Source organism: Eulemur rufifrons, chromosome 2 (assembly GCF_041146395.1).
Source record: "Eulemur rufifrons isolate Redbay chromosome 2, OSU_ERuf_1, whole genome shotgun sequence".
In the NCBI taxonomy this organism is placed as follows: Eukaryota; Metazoa; Chordata; class Mammalia; order Primates; family Lemuridae; genus Eulemur; species Eulemur rufifrons.
The window spans coordinates 14,844,152-14,863,715 of record NC_090984.1 but is presented as its reverse complement, the minus strand read 5'-3'; the positions used below and the strand labels follow the sequence as shown (position 1 = coordinate 14,863,715).

Sequence of the window (19,564 nt, the reverse complement as noted above, 5' to 3'; positions counted from 1 at the left end):
TAAGTTGGAAACAGGCATACCTCCATCTCTTTCAGGATCTTGTAAGCCACCTATTCCTCTCACAGTAAGACATCTGTCTGCTTGTGATTTGGGGGACCCTTATGCAGTTATTTTAAATTCCTTTTTCTAATTAAAAATTGGGTTATTTGGGTTTGTTTGGGTTGTTTTGCCCGCCACTTCTCATTTAAGTGTCAGTCAAGCACTGGTGCTTTACACTGAAGATCAGTGCTGGAAAATCAATAACTTTGGAATGGAAGTAAGTCTAGACAAAAACTCTGAAGAAGGCCAGACTGCTGTCATGGTAACACCACCATGCTTTTTAATCTAGGGCAGGTCTTGCTGGAAAGGAAAAAAAAATGGAGACCATGCTGAGAAAATAAGCAGCAACTCTGATGTTGGTAAAACTTAAAAAAAAACTCTTTTCAAATATAATGAAAGTTAACTAAAAAAAAATTTTTTTTAATCCTATAACTGGATGTAAGTAGATCAGTGGTTCTAAGTGGTCCCCAGCAGTGTCAGCGTCACCTGGGTACTCTGTTAGAAATGCAAATTCTGATCTCCTCCGTTGTTGATAGAATCAGAAACTCTGTGGGCTTGGACAGCAGTCAGTAGCTTAACCAGCCCTGCAGATGGTTTTGAGGCTCACTCCACTTTCAGGACCACTGCCCCAGGTAAAGGATCAAAAATGGGAAGGGAGATAGTAATCTGTCCGAGAGAAACTTGCAGGAAAGGACCTTCAGGTTACATTTGTTGCAAAGATGAGCTTCAGGAATTCAGTCCCCACACCACTCTGTCGCCTGGGGTAGAGTGCAATGGTGTCATTATAGCTCACTGCGGCCTCCAACTCATGGGCTTAAGCGATCCTCCTGCCTCAGCCTCCGGAGCAGCTGGGACTACAGGCGCCACCATGCTCGGCTAATTTTTCTGTTTTTAGTAGAGCCGGGGTCTCATACTTGCTCAGGCTGGTCTTGAACTCCTGACCTCAAATGATCCTCCTGGCCTCCCAGAATGCTGGGATTATAGGCGTGAGCCACCATGCCTGCCTGGCCAGAGTTTACCCTTAAATTACGTTCTAAACTAATGGGGATTTTCAAAACTGCATCCCTTGGGCTCCCACTGGCTGAGGTAGAACTCTTTAAGCATCAAAAAGAATAACATGGAAGCAACTCATGTGTCTACTGACAGATGAATGGACAAACACAATGTGGTATATCCATACAATGGAATGCTATTCATCCATTGAAAGAAAGGAAATTTGCATACATGCGACAACATAAATGAACCCTTGAGGACATCATGCTCCATGACATAAGCCAGACACAAAAGTACAAATCCTGTGTGATTCCACTCACAGGAGGTCCCTAGAGTCATCAGATTCACAGAGACGGAAAGTAGAATGGTGAGTGCCAGGGGCTGGGGAGGGGGTTGGGAGCTAGTGTTTCATGGGGACAGACTTTCAGTTTGGGAAGATGAGAAAGTTCTGGAGATGGAGCGTGGTGATGGTTGCATGATAATGTGCATGTGCTTAATGCCGCTGAACTATGTGCTTCAAAATGGTTAAAATGGGCCAGACGTGGTGGCTCACCCCTGCAATCCCAGTACCTTGGGAGGCCAAGGTGTGAGCATAGCTTGAGGTCAGGAGTTGGAGACCAGCCTGGGCAACATAGTGAGACACCATCTTTACAAAAAATAATCGATGAATAAAAAATTAGCTGGGTGTGGTGGTGCGTACCTGTAGTCCCAGCTACTTGGGAGGCTGAGGCAGGAGGATCCCTCGAGCCCAGGAGTTTGAGGTTGCAGTGAGCTGTGATGACGACACTGCCCTCCAGCCTGGGCGACAGAGTGAGACCCTGTCTCAAAAAGAAAAAAAATACCAGTACCCAGGCCCCACCTTCAAGGATTCTGGTTTTATTAGTGTGGAATAAGACAGGGATATCCTCTCCCATCTGCAGCCTGGTTTAAGAATCACTTGAGCCGCAGTTACAATAGTAACACTTTTTGTTGTTACTGTATCTAATTATATGGCTACTTTTAATCTGACAAACTCTTTGAGGAGGTGACACAATGTTTCCTCTTTAACTACATCAATGTAAACTGGGTATATTTAAAGAAAAATATATAGCAGATGATAATGTGAGGATTTGGCAGAATGCATGATGGGTGCTGTTAAATCTATTTAGCATCTATTGAACATGTTCTCCCAATGTTGCAAACAATGAAACAGACACAGAGGTGGTGTAGAAGATCTCACGGCCACAAAGTAACATTTTGGATGTTTGTGATCTGACTTCCAATCTGTTGCTAACTGCCACTACACTAAGTCTCTACCGCCCTCTTGTGGTTCAGTTTGTTTGCACCCAGGAGGGAGATTTTTTATTTTTTTTTTAATAAATTTTTTTTTTTTTTTTTTTTTTATAGATTTAGAGGGAACAAGTGCATGGATGTTGTGGGTAATGGTGAGGTTGGAGCTTTTAGTGTAACCATCACCTGAATAACGTACATCATACCCTTGGGGAGACCTTGAGATTTGGTATTCCCCTATGTTTCACCCCGTAGACGGTCCAGCTGCAGCCAGCCACAAATGTACACACAGCAATGTTGACGGTGACGAGGCTGCAGCAGAGCTCCGTGGCCAGTGAGTAGAGACCTACCCCAGATCAACTCCAATTTGGAGAAGACCCTTAATGTCATACTGGGCATACGACCCTTCTACGGAGACATGCATGGTTTTGGAGCAGAGCAAAAATAGGTAAAAACCAAGCATTTCCCCAGAAAAAAAGGCATACATTAGACATTTAGAATTTTCCCTCTCTTAGCCTCATTGCCCCCTTATTTCTGGTAATGGTCCCTGATTTGAGGGTTCCCCCAGGGCCAACGTAAGATACCTCTGTAGAAATTTAAAAATGGCAGCCCCCTCTGGGAGAGTGCCAATTCATGACAGGATTTAATGCTTGAGGGAGGACTTCAGCCCCCACTGGCTCTCTCTTCCGACTCTCAGTCAACATAGTGGGGGAAGGGGGAAACTCTCACCCCCTCCCTCCCTCCCTTCTCCCCCCAACCCAGGGATCAGATGACCAGGCCTGGCCAATCAAAGGACTGCATTGCTCCGGCTACAGGGATTGGTTCAAGGGGGGGGGGGCATGACCTAAACTCATCCATGATTGACTCTGGGAGCTTTCCAAATTTTTAATTGATATAAAATTTACTTGACCTAAAATTAAACATTAACCACATTAAAGAGTACAATTCAGTGGCATTTAGAATATTCACAGTGTTGTGCAACCACCACCTCTAACTAGTTCCAAGACATTTTCATCACCCCAAAAAGAAGCCCCATCCCCATTAAGGAGTCACTCCCCTCCCCCTCCCCCAGCCCTGGCACCCACAAATTCACGTCCCATCTCTGGATCTGCCTGTTCTGGACATTTCATATAAACAGAGTCTCACACTGTGTGTCCTTCTGTGTCTGGTGTCTCTCACTGAGCACGATGTCCTCAAGGTCCATCCATGTTGTAGCCTGTGTCAGAGCCTCATCCCTTTTCGTGGCTGAGTGATACTCCATTGCATGGCTATACCACATTCTGTTGATCCACCCATTCATCAAGAGATGAATGGAACTCATGGAGAAATGCCAAATTGTTTTCCTCAGCTACACCATTTTATGTTCCCACTAGCAGTGTACAGGAGTTCTGATTTCTTCACATTTTCTCCAACACCTATTTTCCATTGGGGGGGGCAGTGTTTGTTTGCTTTCTTTTTTTTTTTATGGCCAACCTAGTGGGTGGATGAATTAAAGGATGGTGGATGGATGGATGGATGGATATTTGTCAAACTCTATGCTAAGCACTTCACATACATTAGCTTGTTTCATCCACACAGAAACCCTATGAGGGAATGAATATTATTTCCATCTTGCAGAAAAGGTGCTTGAGCTTCAGAGGCAGGAAAAACCACTTCCCCAGGATTATACAACTAGAACATGGTGATGCAGGGGTTCAAACTTAGGTCTGCCTGTCCGCAAGCCCTGTGCTCTTAATTGCCATGGAAATCATCCTTCCTCCACCACCCCACCACTGCTCTGAGAACCTATGCTGGCCACCCTCCTCTGTGATGTCCCTGTGTCTCCAAAGCACCCAGATTGCCCAGACTGGGCCTCTGTTTTCCTCAGCTGTGAATCTGAGGACCTCGCAAGTGCACAGGAGCACGTGGGAGGGTCTGTGAGGTCTCTGCACGCACGTGTGGGTGTAGAATGAGGTGCCTGGAAGTCAGGTCTGTTCTCTGGGATGCCCCCTGCCAAGTACCCAGCCCATTGCCACGGCCAAAGACAGATCCAGGGAGTCTGGCAGTGACCGCCAATGTTTATAAGGGTGCTCAGAGAACAAGCCCCAACAAGCCCCGGATGATGCCACATCAATCAGTCATCCCAGCACCTGGTGATCCGGCCCCACCAGGTCACGTGACAGTGGCTGTGGGGAAGCTGTGGACACAGAGGAAGAAATGAAAGAAGACAGTGGGGGCAGATCATGGAGCAGGGATGTGCGAGGCAGCCCCACACCCCAGGGCCATCAGAGACGTCGCAAAATCCATCCCCTGCTGTGGGGTGGGCCAGACCAGGACAAGGAGGACAGTGAAGGGAAAAATGAAGAAAGGACCCGCAAATGTTCCTCAGGCTCAAGTCTGATCCAGGCCTCCTTCCTCAAGACACAGGCAAGCCAGCGGGCAGCTGGCTAGGCACAAAGCTGCAGGTCTCAGCACTTCTTGGTGTCACTCTGGACCTCGATGTAGGGGAGCCCCACAGGCCAAGTGTCCCGGGGCCAGTAGCGGAGTTTGAGGGTTTCACCCGGCATCTCGTAGCTGGCGTCCACCAGGGCCAGAGTGACTATGCAGTAGGGGAAGGTGAAGCTTATAAGCACGTGCCTGTGGAATGCAGGGGCAGGGCGTGAAGGTGTAACGTGCCCCAGCCTCACCCCTCCTTCTCATGGATGAGGACCATCCCAAGGGACCTTCTGGATGTGGCCATGGACTACGACCTTCTCCCCCACCCCAAGTCTCCACATCTGGGTCTCCTCCCTTTGCACCCCCACACCCATGCCCCAGGCTCCCCCCGGCTCTGAGCTCAGACACCTGAGATTCTCTCTGATCCTGGGTCCCCCGGGCCCCAGGGCAGGTGCTTACCAGATGCTGTGGAGGTAGAAGAAATGAATCCGCTGCCAGAAATTGCAGAGCAGGCGGTCACTGAGCCAGCTGGCCAGGGCGAGGGCCCACAGAACCACAGAGACCTCGACCAGGTGCCGAAGCTCCTTATTGGTGTTCCTAGAAAGGGAGGAAGGGGACCCAGGGCCCAACTCAGGGAGCAGCACCCAAAGGGGCTGACGAGAAATCCCTCCTTCCGAGGAGATGAGGCTCAGAGGCTGGGAGGAAGGAAGGAGCGTGCGGTGAGTGTGCAGGGGGCGGGGGGCATGACCCCTGCTTGGAGCTAATGCTTGCTGGTGGGTACGGGGGGCATTGCTTCAGTGATGGATGCACTGGGGGCACTGACGTCACCACAATGCAGTGTGTCAATGTAGCCACATTGCACATGTACCCCATGAATATTTACAAAGAAAAAAATACATGGGGAAAAAAGCAAAAAAAAAAAAAAAAAAAAAAAAAAAAAAAGGCCAGGCACAGTGGCTCACACCTGTCATCCTAACACTCCGGGAGGCTGAAATGGGAGGATCACTTGAGGCCAGGAGCTTGAGGTTGCTGTGAGCTATGATGACGCCACTGCACTCCAGCCTGGGTGACAGAGTGAGACTGTCTCCAAAAAAAAAAAAAAAAAAAAACAACAATCTGTGCTTCCCCTTGACAGCAGAGCGAACCCTGGTGTCCCTTGGGAAAAAACACATCAGAGATGAATGAGACAGCAACTTCTTCATGGCTAAAAGCACAGGCTCTGCCCATAGCCTAAAATGGGACAGTTTAAACATCAGAATGCATAATGAGTAAGAACTGGTGAGATCTGAACAAAGTCTGCAGTCTAGTTGACAGTATTGTACTGACATCCGTGTCCTCCTTTTGAAATTGTAGCATGATTACGTAAGATGTTACCATTGGGGGAAGCTGGGAGAAGGATACATGGGACTCTCTGCTATTTTTGCAACTTGCTGTGAATCTGTAATTATTTCAAAATAAGAAGTTTAAAAAATAGAATAATGACTGCAATGAATTGAAATACTTCAGAGCTATAAAAATCTGTGAGTTCATCATGAATCTTTTTTAAAATACACTTTGTTGGTCCCCTACTAGAGAAGGCTAAGGCGGCACCAACTCATTACGCTGGCAATAGATAAGTAAAGGGAAAGAATCAATCCACCATCCAGCCTTTCTTGTTCAAACTGTATTTCAAGGTTGATGAGCAAAAGTCCTTCTTGATGGAAGAGGTGCAGATAATAAATGCAGAAGGAATGATAGAATCTGCAAATCACCCTTTGCAACCCGTAATGAGATGATGAATCAAGGCAGCATGTACCCATGGCTGCTGAAGCCATTAGGTGGAAACTTTATAAGGAAGGGAACCGGTGACACCATCCTGGTCCACCTTAACAACACTCCATGTGGAACACTCACTCACTGCCGGGTTGTGATGGAATGCAACAGGAAGCACCCAGCACCACTCATGAAATATTCTAGCCAAAAAAAAAACAAAAAAACAAAAAAAAAATCACAAAAAAACTCCACCTAAATCTAGATCTAACAATTAATTTGCAGGAAATACAAAGAAATAATAATAAGGGAGCATGTTAAAAGACACCGCAGGAAGGTCAGCCGAATCTAGAACATGAATCACACTACATAACTAATGGCTGAGCTGCTGTGAAAAATCAGAGGTATAATGAGAGGGAGAAGGAGGAAGGGACTAATATGAAATAGGAAACCTAAAAGACCATGTTTGGATTCTGATTTCAACAAAATCAGGTATAAGAGGACATCTTTGAGAAACTGAGGGGATGTCCATAGAAACTGAGTATCAGATACGATTTGAGGGTGTGTTTGTTAGACATGTGTGAGCCATATCTCCCATTTCCCCCTCCAGGTCTATCCCTACCCTTCACCTCTTGTGCCCTGCAGGGTGACATATGTGGACCAAATCCACAGGCTCCCTTGTCCTTAGGCTTCCAGTTGGATTGGCCAGTGGTTTCCAGTGGGTAGAGCAATGGTTTCCAGTGGATTGACCAATAGTCTCCAGTTGGGTTGACCAGTGGTTTCCAGTGGATTGACCAATGGTCTCCAGTTGGGTTGGCCAGTGGTCTCCAGTTGGGTAGGCCAGTGGTCTCCAGTGGGTAGGTCAGTGGTCTCTAGTTGGGTAGGCCAGTGGTTTCCAGTGGACTGGCCAATGGTCTCCAGTTGAGTAGGCCAAGGGTTTCCATTTGGGTTGGCCAATGGGGAGCCCCACAGGAAACCACTTATTTGGTTCTGTTAGAGTATGGATTTCCCTAGCTTTCTCCCTGTGGGGCTGTCATACTGGCTGCAACCAGCAACTGGAGATCACAGCTCCTTCAAGGAGGCTCTCTTCATGGAGACCACTCCTTCCCAGTTATTACAATTATTCCCTCCTGCCTCCTCTCCCATCGCCCCCGGCCCAGGCCTCCAGATGATCATAGACTCTCACATTTATTAGCACAAAGATCATTAACAATCCTAGTGATTTTCCTACATCCCACCTCCTCCACTGTAAATAACATTTTCATTCAACTTTCCTCAAATGGCCCCACTTGTACTTCAAGTGGTTCTCAAGGAAAAAAATTTAAAAATATTTTTAAAATGGCCCCATTTGAGAGTCCCCTCTCTGTCCTGCGAACACCTATTATAGTTTGAAAAATTGATTCTTTATCACAAGAGTCAGATCCTGAACAATTTAGGGGTGAAATGGTTTGAAATCTGGAGGAAATATGGAACAGAAGTTGACAAAATATCAATGGGTGTTGTGGCTGGTTAGTGGGGGCATGGAGGTTTAGGGGACAATTATGTCTACCTATATGTATGTTTTGGGGGTTTCATCCTCAAAAGGACAAGCTCTTGGCCAGGTGTGGTGGCTCACACCTGTAATCCCAGCCCTTTGGGAGGCCAAGGCTGGAGGATCACTTGAGGCCAAGAGTTTGAGACCAGCATGGGCAACATAGCAAGATGCTATTTCTACAAAAAATAAGAAAAATTAGTCAGGCGTGGTGGCACACACCTGTACTCCCAGCTACTCAGGAGGCTGAGGCAGAGGATCACTTGAGCCCAGGAGTTCAAGGCTGCAGTGAGCAATGGTCGCACCACTGCACTCCAGCCTGGGAGACAGAGTGAGATCCCATCTCAAAACAAAACAAAACAAAAAGGACAGCTCTGCAGTCAGACAGACTTAGGTTCAAATCGTGGCCGTGCCATGCATTAGTGGATGACCTTGAAGAAGGGATGTCCCCTCCCTGAGCCTGGAGTCAAAGAGAGCTCAGTGCCTAGAACACAGTGAATATCAGAGGGGTTCAGAGTGGGTGTGGGGGCCGCCTCCCCGGGCGCCTGCCGCCTGTACTCACTTCTTGTACTCCTGCACCACGATGTAGAGGATGTGCAGGGCGATGCTGTTGAGGGCGTAGGCATTGACCGTGGGCCGCAGGAAGGACAGAAAGGTACTGACCATAGTGGTGATGAAGACCAGGCGGATGAACTGGGGCCTGAGGACAAAGGGGCTCAGCTGCATGTGGGAAGCGGAGGTCCTGGAGGGTTAGGTGGGGTCACCCAGAGACCTTGTGGCCAAGGTGGGTGAGAAAGAAGAAGGGTTCTAGGGAGCCCAGCTAGGTTCAGAAGAGGGTCCTGAGTTTCCCAAGTAGACTCAGCAGAGGTTCCCACGGAGCCCACGTGGGCCCAGGCAGGGTCTCAAGGGGAACCCAGGCCAGGCACGGTGGCTCATGCCTGTAATCCCAGCACTTTGGGAGGCCGAGGTGGGAGGATCGCTTGAGGCCAGAAGTTTAAGGCCAGCCTGGGCAACACAGCAAGACCTCTTTTCTACCAAAAAATAGAAAAATTAGCCAAGCGTGGTGGTGCACACCTATAGCCCCAGCTACTTGGGAGGCTGAGGCAGGAGGATCACTTGAGCCCAGAAGTTTGAGGTTGAGGCTGCAGTGAGCTATGATGATGCCACTGCACTCCAGCCTCGGTGACAGAGGGAGACATTGTCTCAAAAAGTAAACAAATAAAATTAAAAGAAAGGAGGACCCAGGGAAGGTTGGGTAGGATGAGGAGAGGGTCTCGCAGGAGCCCAGGAGTGTCAGTGAAGGCTCCCAGGGCCCAGGTGAGGTCAGGTAAGGCATTCAGAGGAGCCCAGGTGGGCTGAGGGGATGGATCCCTGAGCCCAGATGAATTTAAGAGACATCAAACAATGGTTCTTAGGGACCCAAGAGAGATCAGGGAAGGCCCTGGGGGCGATGGGGTGAGGTGGAGGTGGCGGGGGTGGGGGGGTCTCCTGGAAGTCCCAAGAAGGTTTCAGAGGGGCTTGGGGTGGGGGTGGGCCAGTCAGGTCAAGAGAGGGACTTGGAGGGCCCAGGAGGGTCAGATGAAAGATTCTAGGGAGGCTGGGTAATAGGTTCAGGGAGGGGTCCCTGGGATCCCCAGGTGGCTCTGACAGAGTCTGGACAAGGTCTCGGGTTGTCTGGGTGGGATAAGGGGAGGAATTACAAGAAACCAAGTAAGATCAGGGGACGGTCCTTGGAAGCCCAGGGAAGTCAGGTGGGGTCAGGAGAGGACCCGGGGTGGTCAGGGGATGGATTCCAAGGGCCCCAGAGGGGCTCAGGGGAGGGGAACCGCGTGAGGCCCAGGTGAGCTCAGGCAGGGTCAACTGAGGACTCGGGCCCCACCCTGCCCAAACAGCGAGTGCCTACTGCACCTGCTCCCCTCTAGGAAGGCGGGGAAGTAGCAGCGAGGCATCCATATGCTGTAGCAGCTGCCCAGGAGCCACAGGATGGCGATCTCGTCCAGCAGCTGCCCCAGGAAGCTGAGCGTCATGTGGAAGTACATGGAGAACAGTCCTGCAGTGGCAGAGGCAAGGGCGGGCGGTCAGGGGGCTCGCCCCTCCCTACCCCACTGTCCCCTGCCGTCACAGCCCTGCGTCTGCCTACCTACGAGCATAAAGAGGCCCGAGATGCCATGGATATAGCGGGAACGCTTCTGCGCGTAGGGATGCATCAGGAACATCATAAGTGGCCCGAAGATTAAGAAGGTGACATTGCTGAACTGGAACGGAAAGAGACATGGAGAGGGGGCTTGTCAGACAGGAGAGGCAGAGGAGGGAGGGCTGCCCCCTCTGTCCAAAACCTCAGTCGTTAGCCAATCGGTCCCCTGCTGCATTTCAGGCAATTGGTAATCATTCACCTGTGAACTTTTCAGTTGACCTTGACTGTCAACTGGTCATCAATGGATCAATTACTTGGCCGGGCAGAGTGGCTCGCGCCTGTAATCCCAGCGCTCCGGGAGGCCGAGCGGGAGGATCACTTGCAGCCAGGAGTTTGAGACCAGCGTGGGCAACATAGTGAGACCCCATCTCTACCAAAAATAGCAAAATTAGCCAGGTGTTATGGTGTACACCTGTAGTCCCAGCTACTCAGGAGGCTGAGGCAGGAAGATCCCTTGAGCTCAGGAGTTTGAGGTTGCAGTGAGCTATCATGACGTCACTGCACTCTAGCTGGGGCAACAGAGCGAGAGACTCAAAAAAAAAAAAAAAAAGGCAGCATGGCTGTTACTTTCTCATATTTTGACCACATAACTTTCTGGTTCTCGTTTGCCAGTGAGGAAATTGAGTCTCAGAGAGGTGAAGTGACTTCTCAGAGGTTGCACAGCTCTGTGGGACGCTGAAGCTTGCTTTCAACCCCTGCCATGAAAGGTGGGAGGACCAGACGGGTGGCAATGATGAAGACAGGGCTCCTCTGCAGCCTGGCTGCGTGACTCATGCCCCTGGGTCTCTGTCCTGCATCAGTAACATGGGCGGGAACCATCAATGCTGCCTGTAGGCTGTTGAGGGACACGTGCGAGGCCAGGCGTTGGAGAACTGCATTGCCATGGACGTGGTCTGGGCTCAAGGAATAGCAAAGGCTGCTGCTGTTGTCGTTATTGTCGAGGGAGATACTAACAGACCTGCCATTGGAATAGCAATTCCAAGCTCAGAGCCCAGCAGAACTGAGAAAGGAGTTACCAACAATGCCCCTAGTGTCAAAGCGAGGAAAGGGCAGTGGGTGGAGACAGTGACTAACTGGCGGCTCCAGCTCCAGGGTCTCTGATGTTATCACACTGCCCAGATGCCAGTCTCTCTCCCTGCCCTTCTGGGCTGGGCCTCCATGTTCTCCGGCTTCTTGCCCCACCGGTGAGGCGGTAGAGACACCCATCTGGGATTCTGCCCAGAGCCAGCCCAGCCCCGAAGTCTGGACATACGTGAGCTGGTCTCTCTGGGTCCCGGCCCCACCCGGTGACTTTGTCTCCCTTCATTCATTCACTTGTTCACTCATTGGTTCAACAACCATTCCCTGAGTGCCTACGACTCTATGCTCAAGGGCCAAACCTGTTCCTGAAAACAAAGCCCCTGCCTTCTTGGGGTGTGTCCAATCAGGATCTCGGGGCACAAGATGCTCCTCATTTTCCCCCTCCTACCTTCCAGGCACTGCGATGAGGATGACAGAGCTAAGTGCCATGGGGCCGGGTAGTTTTGCCTGTTTTGTCCACTGCTGTTGAAAACCTCCCCAACTCCCCCACCCATGTCTAGAACAGTGCCTGGCACATAGTAGGTGCTCAATAAGTTGTTGTAGAGAATCATGTGTGCACAGAATGCACCTAAATAATATACACAGGTGCCCAGCACACGTGCTGTAGTGGCTGTGTATTATGGGGTTGCAAATATTCTAGAATTGTTTGCTGTTTTATTAACAGTAACTGGCAGAATGAGTGGCCCTGAGAGGGGACTGAATGAATACCTTAGCGCAAGAGGAAGGGAAGAAAGCGGCCTGAATCGGCCCCTCACCTTAGCCTTGGGAAAAGGCAGTGGGGGGCCCTTTCTCATTCACCCCAGGCTGACATTGCAGCCCCCCCAACAAACAGCCTCTCTCCCCACACAGTTTCATTTCAGGATTCCAATCCTTCATTTCTTGACCTGTCTGTCTGTGTCTGCCCTCCACCACTGGACTGGGACGCTCCTGAGACAGGAGACACCTCTGTTTGATCCCCGACTGTGTCCCTAGCACCTCTCACTTGGGGCGACCTGTACGCACTCTAGAAAATTGTGTTGGATCCATTGAGTCAATAAATATCTCCAAACTCCTCCTGGCCCTTTCTCCTCATTGCCAAAACTCAAACTCTCACCACTGGCACCTGGCTTTTGTCACTGGTTAAAATCCCACACACACACCTGCATCCATTCAACACGTGCCCGTTAATGTTGGTGCCGGGCGGGGAGGGCATGGTGTGCACACCAGACACAATACACAATTCAATTGCATGAATTGAGATAAATATGATTGATTGTTAATCAGTAATCAAGTGGCCTCACAGCGCCGTGGTGAAGTGAGAGACTCTGGGACCAGCCTCTCTGGGCATTTGCAACTTTCACACACTTGTAATTTGCATGCTGTGTGACCCCGGGAAAGAAACTTACCCTCTCTGAGCCTCGATTTCCTCCGTCTGTAAAATGGGATGCATGAGAGTATCTACTTCATGGGATTTTTACAAAGATTACAGTAAGTGCTATTTGTTCAATAACATGAATAAATGTCAGATAAATTAATGAATGTCATTTTCACATCTCTCTAGGTTTACTTCTAAAATAGCTTCAATGTATTCAATGCTTAGGATGTACCAGGAGCTGTGGGGTTTTTTTAAATACATATATTTCTATTTTTAAAACTTGAGACATAACTCTTTTAAAATGAAACAAATTCGATAGTTTTTAGTGTAGACATAAGGTATGGAACCATCACCACCATCTAATTCCAGAACATTTTCATCACCCCAAAAAGAAATCTTGTCCCCGTTAGCAGTCATCCTCAATCCTTCATCCTCTCCCGGCCCCTGCAACCACAAATCCACGTTCTGTCTCTGCGAATTTGCCTTTTCTGGGCATTTCCTATAAATGGAAATATACAATGTGCAGTCCTTTGTGATTTGCTGGGCATGATGTCTTCAGGGTTTGTTTATGTTGTAGCCTGTGTCCAGATTTCCTTTTTTCCTGGCTGAATAATATTCCATTGCATGGACAGACCTCACTGTGTTTATCCACACATCTGTTGGTGGATATCTGGGGTGTTTAGCAGCTATTTTATCCCCTTCCTGGTCCTATGAGCTAGGGCCTCACAGTTGCCCCCTTTTTGGATAGCTGCTCAGTAAATATTAGCTAAAGAAAAGGATGAATGAATGAGATTTTCTTCCTTAGCACATTCTACCACCATCTGCCATCCCATAGCCTTGATTTTGGTTTAATTGTCTGTCTCCCTATCCCCAGAAGATCAGCCCCCACCAGGGCAGGCGGCTTTGTCTGTTTTGGTTACTTCTGTGTCCCCAGAGCCTAGAACAGCACCAGGCACATACCAGATGCTCCATCAGTTCTTGTTGAATGAAGAAGAATTTGTTCTCTGATCGACTCAGACCCCTCCATCAGCCCCAGGAGGCCAGCAGGGTGTGAATCACCGACATCCACTTTTTTCCAAAGGAGAAAAGAAGTCAAGAGGGACCTATCGGGTCCGGGCCCCGAGATGTGTCATGGGCTAGACCACAGGATTTGGCATGTAATTATTGGACTCATGGCGTCTGCCCCTGCCTGAGGACAGGGACTGTGCCCACTTTGCTCTCTGCAGGGCCTGGCACAGCAGAGGCGCCCGGTCATTCATTGCTTTTGCTGTGGATACTGACGAGGATGGAGGCAGAGGGAGGTGTGATTAGATCTCAAGTTGCACGCAGCCAGGGGCTCAGAGAGGGGTGCAGGTCTGCCCTGGGTCACACAGCATTTGGGGAACAGCCAGGGCTGGAACCACACTGCTCCGGCCAGCACTGAGGTGGCTCAGAAGAGGAGGCTCTCTGATTTCATCCCTTCTTTAGTGCCCCCAGCACCTCCTACTCCCTCCCGCCCCATGCCTTTGCCTATGCAGTTCCCCGTGCCAGGAATGCCATTCCGTTGCTCTGTGCCTGAGTGTCTGAGAGGGGGTTTTCTGCAGAGGATGAGATGCAGAGCCTCTGAAGCTTTAGCAGGACCCCCGGGGGAGGAGATTCAGGATCACGGCAGCCTCTGGGAGCTGGGGAGCCTCGAAACTTCCACCTGTTCCACTTGAAACTCTCCTAAGTTGGCAGAGACCCAGAAGGAGGCCACTCCTGGAGGCTACCAGGCCAACGTCAACTGCAGCTGCCCACACCTTGGCCTCTGCCCCTGCCCTGCTCGAGCCAGACCCTCCCACACCCCTGACTTCTGTTCCTACTAGATGACCCTTCCCTGCTCTCCCAGCCCACGTGCCAAATGCAATCAGGTGTCCCAGATGATGCCACATAATGCCTCTCCTTTGCTCAAGAGCCACCCAAGGCCACCAGTGTCCTCGGGATAGAGCACACAGTCCTCCCCCTGGCATGCCTGATTTGGCCCCTAGGTTGTTTAGCAGCTATTTTGTGCCCCTGTTCTCTCGAGTTCAGTTCCTCACGCACAGACAGCTGGGCTCTGGCCTCGAGCCACCAGCTATTTCCCGACAGGCTGTGCTGGCCTGTCTCAAGACGGTTACACAGGACATTAACTCATTCTTTAAGACTTGGTGTCCGCAGCGTCATTGATGCTGCCTCCCCATTCAGCAAGCAGAGGTCACATCCCAGCCTGCGGCACCCCCCACTGCCCCCTCTTTTGGCATTTTTTTCCTCCATCTGCCTCAAGCTAACCGCGGGGCTGGAGGAATCTGTTTCTAATTTTAAACCTCCCACTGCCTGGGAGCACTGAGCCACTCTGGGACCCCAGGATCACCCACCCAGCACGGGCTGATTTACAGCAAATTTTGCCTGAATGAATGAGTGAGTTCATCAATGGACACAGGGTAAATTTCAAACACTCCAACCCAGCATGCAAAACATGTTTGTCTTCATTTCTCCCCACCATCTAGTCACAGGAACAAACTTCCCCCTGTTCCCGATCTGACCAGCTCCTCTTTTCCTTCCAGGACTGAGTACATCTTTTTCCCTTCCTCTGCTCTCCTTTCCTGAACTCCTACTCCACTTGACGAACTCCTATTAATCCTTCAAAACCGAATTCCTAGGTGCCCTTTTCACCCAACACCTGGACTGAGTCCTTTGGTGTTTCCTTCTTCTGCAACCCTGACCCTGCTTCCTCAACCCCAAACTCAGCTCCTTGAAAGCAGAGCAGCAAAAATGCAAGAGATTCCTCTTCAGAGAAGTATTTTCCAACTGTGAGTGATGACTCATCAGTGGATAATGATGAAGTCAATGTGAACAGATTTTTTTTTTTTTTTTTTTTTAAATAGAGTCTCGCTCTGTCACCTGGGCTAGAGTGCTGTGGCATCAGCCTAGCTCACAGCAATCTCAAACTCCTGGGCTCAAGCAATCCTTCTGCCTCAGCCTCCCAAGTAGTTGGGATTACAGGCACGTGCTACAACGCCCACCTAATTTTTTCTATTTTTAGTTGCCCAGCTAATTTTTTCTTTTTTCTTTTCTTTTTTTTTTTTTTTTTTTTAATAGTAGAGATAGGGTCCCACTCTTGCTGAGACTGGACTCAAACTCCTGACCTCAAGCGATCCTCCCACCTCGGCCTCCCAGAGTGCTAGCATTACAGGCGTGAACCACCACACCTGGCCAATGTAAACAGATTTTAAATTTTTTTCTGCTACATATTTTGTCTAGAGCATTTTGTCTCTATCACAAGCATGCTTTTAAATACCTGCATAGTATTTCCCCAGAATGTATTCTGCCCTCCATACATCGGTGGTAATGTTACAGCTTCTGTGTTTTTTCTCATTTATTTGCTGCAATTACAAATGATTCAGGGATGACTGTATATATAAATCTTGCTTTCTATGGGGATTATGTCTCTGGTAAAAATTCCTAGAGCTGCAATGACTAAGTCGGGATGGGAAGGGCCACTTGTAAATCCATCTCCCAACATAAGTTGTCAGATTGCCCACGGGAAGCTACGATAGGTGAGTGTGCCCACGTTCACTAGACATAAACTCATTTTTAATACCTGAAGTGAGAGGCAAGAAAAAAAAAAAAAAAAAGCCCTGAACTTACTGCTTTCTATTTTGGCTATTGTTTTATATGTGAGTATATCAGAAGTTGGCAAAAGTTTTACTGGCACACAACTGTGCCTGTTTATTTATATATTATCTGTGGCTACTTCCCAGCTATAGTGGCAGAGTTGAGTATTTGCAAACAGAGTCTGCATAGCCCATAAAGCCAAAAATATTTACCAGCTAGTCTTGTAGAGAAAAAGATTGCCACCCCACTGTTTAGAACTATATGATTTATTAGCTACGGTGATAGGTTTAGGCTATTCGCAAGTTTTGGTTGAGAAAGTTTTAGGGAAATCCTTTATTTTTATTTCTTTATTTTTGTTATTACTATTACTATTATTTTTTTTTTGAGACAGAGTCTCACTCTGTCGCCCGGGCTAGAGTGCCGTGGCGTCAGCCTAGCTCACAGCAACCTCAAACTCCTGGGCTCAAGCAATCCTCCTGCCTCAGCCTCTTGAGTAGCTGGGACTACAGGCGTGCACCACCATGCCCGGCTAATTTTTGTATATATATTTTTAGCTGTCCATATAATTTCTTTGTATTTTTAGTAGAGACAGGGTCTCGCTCTTGCTCAGGCTGGTCTCGAACTCCTGAGCTCAAACAATCCACCCGCCTCGGCCTCCCAGAGTGCTAGGATTACAGGCGTGAGCCACCACGCCCGGCCTCTTTTTATTTTTATTTTTTCCTTTGAACAGCCAGCCCTAAACTAGAGACAGAACGGAACACCATCTAACATAACCCTGATGCTACTTTTCATCCCGTAACCTGTTTGGTCAGAGCATTTAGGGTGGAACAGAATAGAAAATACCCAAGTGTGTTTGCACCTGGGGAAGGTAAGTCTTGTTATGTGAAACATTTTTTTGTCCTTGATAAATACCTGGAAATGCAAGGCCAAGGTGATGACGATGTGAAATCTCCTTCCTCATAAGTGTCACAACCAGGAGAGAGTTGGAGACCTGCAGCCTCGTGGAGTAACTACAGGTTGCTCAATTTATGTCATTTTGAGATAGGTGAATGGACGACAGAGAGGAGGAGGATTTTGCATGAAATGAGAACACACAGCTATACCTGGGCCCAGCCCATACCTGAGTCAGCTCTCTCTCGGCGCCTTCCATGGGGGCCCTTACCTTGGGGCTGGCTGAACAGAGAACATTCTGGACCACAGGGGTTGCTGGGGGATCCAGAGACAAGAGCTCTGACATCCCTACCCCTCTCCCCAGCCTCTGGGGATGAGCACACTCAGCTCTCTCCCATTTTACAGGTGGGACTACTGAGGGCCAGAAATCATATCTCTGGCCAAGGAAGAACAAGAACCAAGGAGAGGTTCCATGAGGAGCCCTGATTCTCACACTCCCACCTTCCAGCCCTGGGAAGCCACAACATCAAAGATAACAGGGTCAGAACCACCCAGGGAATATTGGGACTGAGCCTCCCAGTCACCTCCCCAAAAAGTCTCCTGCACTCACCAAGTCTCAATCCTGACTCTACCTACCACGGTGACCCTGGTATATCTTTCAAACTCCCCGAATGCCTGTTTCCTCCCCTGGAACATGGGGTGAAGTCTATATCATATACATCATGTCTAACTCCCAATGCCATTGTGAAGATTGAATGAGAGGTTTCACGCAAAATGGTTAGCACAATTCCTGGCACACAGCAAGTACCCGGGAAAGGCCCGTGTCCCCATGATGGATTTGCTCACCGTCTACAGAGCGTGAACTGCGCCCAGGTCACAGAGCTAAGCACTAGGTGTAGATTACCCACCATCGCAGGAGCTCCTGGAAGGCAAACCCTGCTTCCTTCACCGCTGAGTCCCCGGGTGCCCCGCACGGGGACAGCACAGCTGCACACATATCTTTGGCCACCTGTGTCTTTCAAGCTTTGGTTAAATGCCATTGCCATTTTTGCATCCAAGATTTGCGAGCACTTCTAATGTAGCGCTTTAGCAGGGATTAGGGGAAGGGTGACCGACCCTCCTGGGATGCCCAGAACTGAGGGGTTTCCAGGGAGGTGGATCTTGAAGTACAGAAACTGAGATAGTCCCAGGCAAACTGGGACAGATTGGTCACCCTGGGTTGAGGGTGTAGCTGAGAAGAACAAGACAGACGCAGTCACCTCTCCGGGGAAGCTTTGCTTAATGGGACCCACCCTTCTGGTTCAGGGGCTTCCTCTGTCCCCCCGTTCCTGGCAGCTGCCTGTGCGTCCTCCCATTACAGCGTCACCACCTGGGTTGCAAATGCCTGAAGTCGTTTGGCATCCTCTGCCCAGGGAGGGCAGAGACCAGCTCTCTGCCCAGCCACCTGGGCTGTTTCCAAAACCTACCGCAGAGCCCGGCGCCAAGGGAAGACAGGCGAATGAATGACAGCCAGGCTCCCTTGGCTGACACTGAGAAAACCCAGGCTCAGACAGGTGAACTGCTCCAGCGAGATTCCCCAGTGAGGATGTGGAGGAACTGGGTTCGAACCCGCATCTGTCCGGTGAGACTCCTCCACCCCACCCACCCGCGCTCCGGCCCTCACCGTGTTGTAGAACTCAGCCACCACCTCTGAATACTGGAAGTTGCTCTCACACCAGTCTATCTCGGAGCTCTGGTAGGCAAAGATACTGGGCATCTTGACGCAGCGCCGGCCACCCGCTGGCTGCGCCTGGCACTGGGTAGTGGCCCACTGGTAGCAAGGGAGGCTAGGAGGGCCAGGCCCAGGGAAGGCGGGGAGAGGACAGCTCTGGGCCCCGCGGCAGGCCGAGACGAAAAACCTGCTAGGCTGCTCCCCGGTTGCACCAGGGCGGCCTGGCTGTGCAGTGGCAGTGGCCCTGGGCACAGGCTGTGTGGGTGGGGGTGGGCAGGAAGCCTCTCATCGCAGCTCACTTGTCCAGGGGCGGGAACTGTTCTTAGAACGGTAATAAAAAATAATAATAACAGAATCCACTGGGATGAGCACTCTGACTGTCCCCATTTTACAGACAAGCAAACCAAGGCACAGAAAGTGAAGTCACCTGCAGAGGGCACACAGGAAGTAACTGCAGCCTGGCATTGGACTCCAAGCTCTTAACCATTAGGTTTTACCATCTTGGCACCATTCAAAGCCCCATGTCAGGAGCAGCACACCCAGATGCCCACCCCAAGTGGCTCAGCTAAGCTCCCTTGGAGTCCTTGGGCATGTGACCCTGCCCATTCATTTCCCCTTTGAGGGTCTCAGTCTTCCCATCTGTGCTATGGAAAGTTGGGCTGGATTGAAGCCATTTCTCTTGGGTGGTTGAGATCTCATATGCTCAGAATAACCCATCTTCCACCA

General features: G+C 49.7%; 1 protein-coding gene across 1 annotated transcript; it reads right to left on the bottom strand.

The window, feature by feature from the left end:
* Positions 1-4,748: 4,748 nt before the first annotated feature.
* ACER1 (alkaline ceramidase 1) lies at positions 4,749-18,883 on the bottom strand. Its single transcript, XM_069496901.1, has 6 exons — positions 18,791-18,883; positions 10,137-10,251; positions 9,905-10,046; positions 8,559-8,696; positions 5,176-5,313; positions 4,749-4,917 (listed from the first exon to the last, which is right to left on the bottom strand). Exons 1-6 carry the CDS (start codon positions 18,881-18,883, stop codon positions 4,749-4,751), a joined length of 795 nt encoding a protein of 264 aa, XP_069353002.1.
* Positions 18,884-19,564: the final 681 nt, after the last annotated feature.